The sequence below is a fragment of the Nicotiana tomentosiformis genome, chromosome 9, assembly GCF_000390325.3.
Source record: "Nicotiana tomentosiformis chromosome 9, ASM39032v3, whole genome shotgun sequence".
Taxonomy (NCBI): Eukaryota; Viridiplantae; Streptophyta; class Magnoliopsida; order Solanales; family Solanaceae; genus Nicotiana; species Nicotiana tomentosiformis.
In genome coordinates this window covers 39,292,019-39,303,524 of record NC_090820.1, presented here as the reverse complement: position 1 = coordinate 39,303,524, position 11,506 = coordinate 39,292,019, and the positions used below count along the sequence as shown (strand labels likewise).

The 11,506-nt window shown below is 35.7% G+C and overlaps 1 protein-coding gene across 1 annotated transcript; it reads right to left on the bottom strand.

Annotated features, from left to right (window-relative positions):
- Nucleotides 1–715: 715 nt before the first annotated feature.
- LOC104092344 (probable aquaporin NIP7-1) lies at nt 716–3,025 on the bottom strand. Its single transcript, XM_009597934.4, has 5 exons — nt 2,723–3,025; nt 2,229–2,453; nt 1,647–1,841; nt 1,488–1,549; nt 716–1,210 (listed from the first exon to the last, which is right to left on the bottom strand). Exons 1-5 carry the CDS (start codon nt 2,873–2,875, stop codon nt 1,003–1,005), a joined length of 843 nt encoding a protein of 280 aa, XP_009596229.1. The 5' UTR covers nt 2,876–3,025; the 3' UTR covers nt 716–1,002.
- Nucleotides 3,026–11,506: the final 8,481 nt, after the last annotated feature.

Below are 11,506 nucleotides of genomic sequence, written 5' to 3'. Positions count from 1 at the left end.
TATTTTTAAGATGTTGATTGATATTATTTGATAACAAGTTAGTATGAATATTGGCAGAGCACTTGAACCTTTATATTTATGAGTTACTGCTAAAAATTAATCGAAAGAAACAGAAGAGTAGTTCAATATAGGTAGGAAGCAACTTGTTCCTTGATGATTGTTGGAGTAATATATTAATTGGGACAAGCTAGCATGACTACTTGTACTTTTCAAGTTACAGCCATTTTAAACTATCATATTTTCTAGTTGCGAGTATTTGTCAAAATGATAAGAAAAACAAAGAGAAATAAAAACAGGAAGGGGAAACGTATATGGTTAGAACAGATGAGTGCTTGCGTGTGTTCAGATGCAAGATTTAGAATAGGTTTCGTGAGTTCAACTAAAACAAATTAAAATATGTATATACAATGACAAAGTTAAGAATTTCGTTAAGATTGCTCAAAACTTAACATATATATATATATAGTATTAATATTATATAATTTTTTATATATTCAGTATAATTTTCCGATAAAACGTGTTCAACTGATCACCCTTCACTCTACGTGGCTACGCCATTGTCGTATAATATAACGTAACGTTATGTTGTATGTATGTATGTACAGAGGGCATGGAAGAACCAGTTTTTTCTTACCTCCTCTCCATTCATTGTTTTGTATAGTGACGTGTTGGCAATACATTTTAGTTTGAGTTGTTACTAAGAACGGCAAAAAGGTGACAAAATGACACAAACATGTATCCAATAGGGCACTCAAGCTGTTCAGTGCTTCCTTTTCCATTAGTGGCAACTTTCTTGAGGTCACCAACGTACAATTATGTTACTATTCAAGAACACAGCTTGTCAGAAACCACGTCGTTTTGAATGTTTTGATTAGGGTATGTATACAAAAATTTTAATAACTTTCTATTACATGAGCTAAAGAGGAAGAGAACCCTGAGAATCAAACCTACATCTTTTATGTATAAAATTTCCACCAATATTACTAAACTAAAAAATATTAGCTAAAGGGGATTATGTTGATGAGTTGTTGTTGGAGTGGAATTAGGTTTGCAAGACCAGCCTTGAAGGCGTAAAAGTCGATACAAGACAACTCCTGCAACAGCTCCTAATATTGGGGCTACAACATATATCCACAATCCACCAAACTTCAATGATACAATTGCTGGTCCTAAAGATCTGGCTGGGTTCATTGATCCTCCTGAAATTGGCCTGCAATATTTACAATAACAAGAACAAAAAAAAATGTAAGATACTTTTCTCCAATAAATAATAAAAATCATCACATATATATGAGTTTCAAGTGTAGTGTGTGTTACAATTTCATTTTACATCACTTAAGTGCAGAAGTTTCAATTTCGATTTATACGAAATATATATTTTAAAATTTTTCTATAGTATATAAAGTTTGAATCAAAGTAGTAAGTGCGATTGCACCTGTTGCATGATATGTAGATCTGCTCATGCGTAAATGGCAAAGAAAAATTACCCAGAAATTAGTACAGCCAGTCCAATGGCCACTCCAACAACAAATCCGGACAATGGCCCTGTCTACAAAAAATATAATATTTGATTAATAACGATAAGTTACAAACAATATCCAAAATATATTAGAGGGAATTTTTGCTATTAGTATAATTGATCTTACTGATTGAGGATCATTTGTCAATGATGCAGTTAGGAAGAGAACAATGAAAGTAGCCAAAAGCTCCACAAAAAATGCTGAAGTGCAACCATGGAGAGGTCTTGTTATCACAAATTCTGCTTTTAATCCATACACCAATTTCCCTGTATATGTAGCCAATATAGAACCTCCCACTTGTGCCACTACATAAAATGGAACCTTAACAAAACAGTTTTCATGATTTCAGAAAATAAGAACCTAAAATCAAATTTAAATCAAAATTAACATACCATGTATGGAAATTAAGGAAGAGAATGGAAAAGAAAAAACTAGACCACTTTACTCTCCATTCTTCACTTTTTTTCCCAAACTAGGTCACTCAAGGGTGGAGCCTTGGCGCAATGCTAAAAGTTACCGCTATGTGACCAAGTGACCTCAAGTTTAAGCAGCGGAAACAAGCTCTTGCAAAAATACAAGGTAAAGTTGCGTACATCAAACTAATATGGTTCAATCCTTCCCCAGATCCCGAGCATAGCGGAAACTTAATATACCGGCTACTTTTTTTCTTGAAACAGAGGATAAAAATAAAAGCTTGAGATACAAAACCTTGGACCATGGGAAATGACCAACAGCTGCAAATGCTAATGTGACAGCAGGATTAATGTGAGCCCCAGAAATGGGGCCTATAGAGAAGACTACAACGACTACTGTTAGTGCTGCTGTGGCTGCATATTCCATAAGCCCCGCCCTCACACCCATTATTTCCATGCTTGCCATTATCCCACATATACAAAACATCAGCATAAAAGTCCCCAATGCTTCTGCCAAAACCTGCAACATTAAAAATATTCATTGTGTTTAATTTCCCTTTAGTTTCATGCTTGGGTTATTTGCTAGTTTGAAGGTAAAATTCGCGGATACGGATCCAGAATTTTAAAACAGTGTGTGCACCTCTTATTAATATAAATACTACATATTTATAAAATTTATAACTTTTTCTATCGCCAGATATGTAATACACATGCATCCACTGCTTATATGCTAGATGCGTGTATGAATACATCGTTATATAAAGTGACAAGTAATTAATGATTGCTAACCATACGAATGAGGGTCGGATTAATTAGTCCAAGTGGTGAGTTCCAAAAGTTTGATGTAGTCTCTTGATCATAAGTAGATTGTTCGCTTGTTGATGCATCGGCTGGAAATTCAAGGGATAAACGATTTTCAGATGAAGGCAATTTCATGATCATCAACTAATAATCTCCCTTCGTGTGTTGTTGAAAAGGAAGTTTAGTTCACATGTTGCATGAATCGTTTTTAAAGATATCAAATGCACAAAACGAAGGTAAAGATGATGCAAAAGAGAGAATTCTTTCGTTATTCATTTGTTATATATTGAAGTTTCCTTTTAGGTTATTTAGTATAGTTTTATAATCCAAGCATAAGAAGGTGAAAGTTCAACAGAAATCAACACACATTCCTTGTGCACTCCCAAAGTATGGAAAAGGTAGTTCATGCATTTTTCGCACGTCCATGATTTCATTTAAGTAATCGTTATGAGATTATGTGCATGCTCAATATTTCTTTACCTCTCAAGATTTCCCTACTAGATTATGTATCAAAAGAAAACATTAATGTAAGAGATTTAATTAAGTATCATCAAGTCGACCAAAATGAACAAATAATAGATCAAGATTATGTTGGTTGTCAGCAGTACTCTTAAGTCTAAATCCCTTCTCACTACTGAAACCATTTGCCCAATATATTCAAAACTACAATACTCTCTGTGATCCATTTCAATTGCTGCAATTATTTTGTAGACGAGTAGAAAAAAGATGTTATATTCAAATGGAAGTCGGTAAATTGGGAGATAAATTGATCTTTTAAAGAAGTTGAATATTGTTAAGAATCAAAATACCTCGCAGACAACTTTTTTGATTGAAGAGTAATGGTATAATGTTGATTTCTAAAAAGGGTAAATTTTGGAACAGTCTAAAATAGAAAAGATGAAATAGTTGAGATGAGGTTTCAAATTATGGGGAAAAAAAGGAAATAAAAAGGAGGATTTTTCATAAACCACTGTAGTTTAGAACTTAATAAGTATAATTTACTTATTTACCATTCGTAGCTACTGTTCAAGTGTTACAAAGTTGTATCACTCGTATTCAAACGCGCAACGAATACATGGCTTTGCTACTAGCACTCTAACTAACTAAGCTACGCGAGATTGTTGCTCTCTTGTTCCAGTTCAAAATAATTAATCTCTTATTTCATGGATTTGCTATAAAATTCAAATATAGTTATGAATGATAAATTTACTGAAAGTATAGCTACGAATGATAAATATAGCGTAATTGTTTGATGAGGCGAGTGTCTGACCAATTTAAAGCCCGTATCTTATGTCTCTTTTTCTGGTAAATAGCTACTTTTTAAGCCGGCTATTAGAGTTTAGCCATATTTCAAATTGTATTGACAAAGTTTCCACTTATTATTACAAAAATACAAGTTGAGACAAATATACCCCTATCTAAAATAGGGAACAATTCGAGGAGCGACTTTTGAAAGTTGAATATTTATATTTTGCCATTACAATTTAAAATATGGCTAAACTCTAATAGTCTCCCCAAAAAAGTGATCAACCCAGCAAATTTTTACCTTTTTCTTTTAAGTTTGGCGTTTTGAGCCAGTATATTGGGCTATAAACCCAAGTCAGTTTTAATATTTTGTCACTATGAATGCAAACGGAGGCACGAAACTTACTCTTATTTTTGTTTACTGGTCTATATCTATATCTATACTATATTAAAAGCACGAAAGCTCTTAGCGAAATGTCGTTCGACTTTTTTATCCTTTTAAAATAGATTCACATTGGATAAAATAGTCATTTAATTATTTACCTAATATATTTAGGATCTTATAATCACTTAAAATTTTGTATATTGAATCCTTCCTTATTTAAAATAGTACTATATAAGAAGTCCAAATATTTAGGACTTTCAATGCAATTAAAATAAAAATAATAACTAATACAAATCCTTTCCAAAAATAAATTGTGTAACATGTGGACGTAAAAATGTAAAGTGTACGTGGAAACTTTACGTCATTAATATGGTGGTAAAACTAGAGCATCTTTTATGAGCTATATTTTAAAATTCAAATTTATGTTACATCAATTAGATAATAATATGTATGATTGATTTTTGTTTTGTTTGAGTATTTAAATGATTGGTTCTTAGGTAAAATATGCCTATTCATTCATATATTAGCATTTATTTTACAAATTGAAACTAGATAAAAAGGGAAATATCAGATTTATATAATTATAAAACTAAACAAAAAAAGCACGATTAACTTGAATTTAAAATAACACACCACAAAAATTATATAGTGTTGGATTTAATCTCAAAATTCTTTTGAATCGCAATACCTTGAAAGTTACGGATACCAATCTCAAGCTACTTTAAAAATACAAAGACTAATGCAAACACATACATCTTATTGGAAATTTATTTAATATTTCAACTAAATCTTGCGCATTAGATCCTTTCCTTATTTTAATTACGTGATATAATACCAAAAATAAAAATATTCACAGAGAATAAGTAAAACCATAACTATTATTTGCTGTAGGTTTGAATTATTCGTTGTATAAAATTATAATTAATTCGTTTTATATAATTTAACTATCTTTAACTAAAAAATGAAAGTGAAAAAAACTAATTAGTAGGAAGCTATAACTAAATTAGATAGTGTCAATCGGCTCTCCTTCGATTTTTTTATTCTTCATTACAGATATATAATTAGTCATAAAATTAAAACCAATTAGTTTATATAATTTAATTATCTTAGTAAAAATAAAAAATAGAGAAATTATTTTGTGAAAATTTATGTTTAATCCGGGTATAAAATAGTATGTCGTTAGCCTTTAATCAAAGATTCAAACTATAAAATATATGTACCAAAATATAAAATATTATAATAAATTCTATAATTAGATATATTTATAATTATTATACTCTTTAGTCAACATCCAATGCTAAAAATACTTTCTAAATGACACTTAACAATTGCAGTTAGGTATACAAAATTTAATAATATTTATATAATTTTTTTTTAAAGTTCTAAACTTCTTAATATGTGGTATACGCGCAAAGTGAGTAGGAATGAATTCTTTTAGTCTTTTAGATTGTTTTTGATGTGCCATGTATTTAAAAATAATTCTAATTTTTTTTATTGGCATGATGACATAATCCTAAATAATTCTAATTTAGTTATTGATCTAAATTCCATGTTGCTTAGTATTTTGATGTTCATGTGTAACTTTATTCATATATTTGATATTTGCTTTATATTGTTCTCATGCCAATTTGGTTTTATAAACTTTTTTGATATAAGAATAAGCAGATGAATCAAAAGAAGGGAACAAAATAGGGTTGAAATGGTGAGAATAACCCTAAAGTTTTTTAGATGATGTCACGACCCAATTTTCCATCCGTTGGGTATCGTGATGGCACATAGTCTTAGGGACTAGGTAAGCCTAACATTTACTGAATAACAACAATAATAAATAACATCTAATAACTTTTGAAATAGAAATCTCTATAAAATTTACAATTCCCAAAACCGATAGTACAAGTCATAAACTCTACAGAGATTGCTACAAATTTCTGAATACAACTGTTTGGAAATAGGTAAAACAATGTGAATACAAAATAGAAAGGTGACTTCGAAGCTTGCGAATACAGCATCAAGTTTACCTTGAGTCTCCACAGCAACAATCCGCACAACTAGCTAATGATCAACTGACTTCGAAATATCTAGATCTGCACAAAAATATGCAGAAGTGTAGTATGAGTACACCACGGCGGTATCTAGCAAGTATCAAGACTAACCTCAGTAGAGTAGTAACGAGGAACAGTCAAGACACCTACTGGACTAAATGACCTGAACAAAGTATAAGTATAGAAACAACAGAGTATAATATCTACATAAAGACTATGCGATATGATTAACAATATAGTAATTGCAATAGGAAAGGACAACAACAAGCATCAGCGGAATACCATAATAATGACACAGAAGGGTAAACGTAAACACAACCTAAATCCGAAATCACAGATACAACAAGAACTAATAATAACTCAGCAACGACGACCGCTTTCACATCAGGTTTTAGTCAACAAACTCCACGAGGTACCGAACCTCGGACAAATCACAACTCATGGGTCTCAATACCTGAACCCTAACACTTGGCATCCTGTGCCCTCATTAAACCTCATAACCGCACTGACGACTCGCGTGCCAAATAGAGCCATTCTCACATAGAAGGCAAGTAAGCAAAGGTGTGTATTTATACTCAACAATATCAAGAAAACCTCTTATTCGATAAGAGTGCTTAACTACGTGTATGCTTGTGCAAGTGTCCTAACATAGTTAATACCAACTAGTGAGCATAAGAAAAAGAACAGATAACACGTAGAATATTTTTTCACAATTTTCACAAGATAAAGCCCACACAGGTAAGTGTACCACTATACAAATATCAACAACAAGAATTCCCCCAGGCCATCACAGATCATCACAAATCAATCCCTGACATAGCCCACCTTGTCTCTCCACATGTGCAATAGTAAAGTAAATGCCCGTCTTGTCTCGCCACACGTGCATAATAATGTTCCCACCTTGTCTCGCCACATGCGCAACCCACATATATGTATCCCGCCTTGTCACGCCGCATGTGCAAATATCAATAATAACAATAGCACGGAAGAAACCTCGTGCAACCCCATAATAAAAAGATGTCAACAAAGGGCACTCCCGAGATACCGTCTCATAATCCCAAAAGTAAATGCTCAACAGGGGATCTCCCGAGGTACCGCCTCGTAGTCCCAAAAGTAAATATGCAAGACAAGGGGATCTCCCAAGGTACCGCCTCGTATTCCCAAAGTAAATATGCAAGAACAAAAAGTACAACAACAACAATAACACTAATACAAGGGTACGACAAATAAATCAACTTAGAAATTCCAAAACTCAAAGGAACGGAGGAATTAATTCACAAGGAGTGGCCAAAATAAAGAATGCTAGTCATAGTAAGAACAGCTCAATAAGAAAGGAAGTAATATATAACAACGGCCCGCAATGTACAGTTCAACAACAAGGCCGCTAACACAAGTCGAATGATTCCAAATAAGGACAAGTCAACTAAGATATAGGATATCTAAACTTCTTTTAAGATCGGGCAATTACGAAAGAGACACAACAAATTCAATTAAGGATAAGCAACATAAAGATAATCATTGTCTCAAGTAAGGATGAACAATTACAGAAGAGATAATTATAACTTCAAATAAAGATAAGCAGTTAGAGGAAAGATAACATGACAATAGAAGAGATAACAATTTCAGTTAAGGCACAAATGAATCAATATAAACAACAAGAGTGGATCATGAAACAATTAACTCTAATTAAAGCAGCTAAAGGTGAAACTAGTAGTTAAGAAACGTATCCATAACAAAACAACTGCATGTTCAGTAAATACAAGAACCTAAGAACCCTAAAAGGCCAACTTTCTACAAATAAATCCGAGCATGTACTCGTCACCTCGCGTACACGGACTACAATTAGCATAGAGACTCAAATCTTAAGGGGTAGTTCCCCCACATGAAATTAGGCAAGATACTTACCTTGAACCAAGCTCAATCAATCGGTAACAATGCTTTCCTCGATTATCCGACTCCGAATGGCCCAAATCTAGGCAAAATCAATTACATATCATAAGTACAACTATAATAGACTAATCTAATTAATGAAATCAAGACTTTAACAAAAATTCCGAAATCCGTCCTAAAAGATCGACCCGGGCCCACATCTCGGAATCGGGCAAAAATTACAAAATCAAACTCTTCAAATACCTAGCCTCAAACTCCCAAATTCCACCTTAAATACACACCAGCTAGGTGAAAAAATAATAGGGGGAAGCAAGATTATTGATCAAAATAACCACAAGGAACTTACTTCACGAAATCCCTCGAAAATGCTCACAAGAAATCGTCAACCCGAGCTCAAAAATGAAGAAAATGGCCAAAAATCTCGAAGCCTCGCTTAAAAGGGTTCTGCCCAGGCATTACCGCATCTACGGACCAACGGTCGCACCTGCGACGCCGCACCTGTGGAATTACCCTTGCAGGTACGGAAATGACTTAAGGAGGCTGGTCCGCATCTGCGAGCAAGGGGCCGTACCTGCGCACCCGCTCCTGTGGATATCTTTCGCTTCTGCGATCCTCACGCTCCAGGCCCAGTCCGCTTCTGCGCTCCATCTTCCGCAGATGCGGCTCCGCTTCTGCAGGTCAATCTCGCACCTGCACCCACAAACCAAGTTGACCAAACTGCATCTGCGCTCCTCTTTCCGCATGTGCGAGTCTGCACCTGCGGTCACCCCACCGTAAGTGCGATTACACCAGAAGCTTGAAATCTTCAGCAACTACACAAGTCCAAATCTCAATCTGTTAAGCATCCGAAACACACCCCGAGGCCCCCGGGACCTCAACCAAATGTACCAACTAGTCCTAAATCACCATACGGACTTAGTTGAGCCCTCAAATCACATCAAACAACGTTAAAAACATGAATCACCCTCCAATTCAAACTATATGAACTTGAAACTTTAAATTTCTATAACCGATGCCGAAACCTATCAAATTAACCCGGAATGACGTCAAATTTTGCAGGCAAGTCATATTCAATATTACGGACCTACTCCAACTTCCGGAAACGGAATCCGACCCCGATATCAAAAAGTCCACTTCCGGTCAAAATCTCCAAAAATTCGACTTTCGCTATTTCAAGCCTAAATCAGCTACAGACTTCAAATTCACAGCCTGGACATGCTCCTAAGTCCAAAATCACCCAACGGAGCTAACGAAACCGACGAAACTCTATTCCGGAGTCGTCTTCACACACTTTTAACTACTATCAAAATCCTAAGGCTTAAGCTTCCATTTTAGGGACTAAGTGTCCCAATCACTCCGAATCATCCGAAAATTAAATTCAACCATGCACGCAAGTCAATACACATAATACGAAGCTGCTCAAAGCCTTATGATGCCGAACGAGACTTAAATTCTCAAAACGACCGGCCGGGTCGTTACATCCTTCCCTTCTTAAACAAATGCTCGTCCTCGAACGTGCCAAGAATCGCCTCGAAGTCTTCAAATCACTGAAAACACATCTCCAATATACACCCATGGGTGACCCCACTTCACCCCAATCCACATAAGCTTGACGACACCATCTCAACTGTAATTTATCCTTTCTACCAGCACCGATAAGCCTTAGAGTCAGAATTCTCACCTTCCATTCATCTCCAAAAGACCCGATTCTAAATCCATACCCGGTATCAGTCTCAACCAGCTTCGGCAACTCATGTCTACACCCGCAAGGTACAACCACACAACGTGACACACCACACATAGGCCAATTATAACATTTCTGATCACAATAGCTACCCGTAATCAAAACCAGCACCTGCAATTAGCCTCATATCCGTTAGCAACCCGTTTCAAACCTCTACAATGTTGACAATGATGCAAGCAAAATGAAGACCTTATAACTATACACCCGGATCAACAAGTCACAACTAACACCATCGGGCATACACACCGCAAGCTAAAACTCAAGAGGCACAGAACGAAAAATGACTGAATGTGTAAAGAGAAACACATAAGAGAAATATCAAACAATGCCAGACAGGCACAACTCTCTATGAGTACCATCCTACAAATCAATTTAAAAGGAAAAATTAAAGTATATGAGCAAATCACAAGGATCGTATCTTGATATAACTTCTACCACGGCATGCAGCCCGGCTTAAATATATCAAATCACATGGAATCGCGGGGGTCTCACCCTCAACTCTGAATCACAAGCCGAATACACATCATACCAATTGAAATCTTTCACTAACTCAATTCTGCCAATAAAGTCACAACACTTACTGAACTCTCACCCTGGTAGAGTATCAAATCACAAATCGTAACCAAATTACTCAGGAATCACATCAAACCTACCATAATAGACAACATGAATTCACTTTTAGTCTAGTAACTTTCAATAATGAATTAAAACAAAGATAGTCACGACTATCACTCAAAGAATCTTTCAATAGGGAAAAACACATAAACATAATACTAGGTCATGAACTCACCCATATGTGGGACAATAAATAGGGGAACTCGCCTCGATAAGCAAAACCGAATCAAAATACGAATGGTTCCCCTCTGTAACAAATCAAAAGTATACCTGTATGACATCATCTAGCACAGTGGCCTCACGCCTACTATATGAAACACATCAACGGGTCGGGTCTTCCCCTCTTGGGTGCCCTCTACTCGCCTGAATACTCCGCTGTGACACACCTGTTTGAAGTCTATGACAATCTCTCACCCTGTGGCTGATATCTCCATACTCGAAGCAACCTCTATGCTGACATGGCTATGGGAACTGTGCGGTACGGGTACTCTGAGACCCATGAGCACCTGAAACACTGTGCGAAGCTTGAAGTGCAAACTGAACTGGCTGTCCCACAAAACCTCTACCATATCGTACCCTACCTCCAAAATAAGGTCCAATAGATCTCTCCGGTCTACGAGGCCTCCTTGCCTCCCTGTCCTCGCCTGTCCTCTCTCTCATGGCCTCACCTGTCTCCTCTTTCCTAATCCCACATACCCTCTACTCGGCGAGCAATCCCTACTACCTGCCAAAATAAAACATCCGACTCTAACTCCCAAGCCATGCTGAAACGAATATCATGCCTGAGCCCCTCAATGAATCTACGTACACGCACTCTAACTGTAGCGACCAAAGGAGGTGTATGTCTAGTC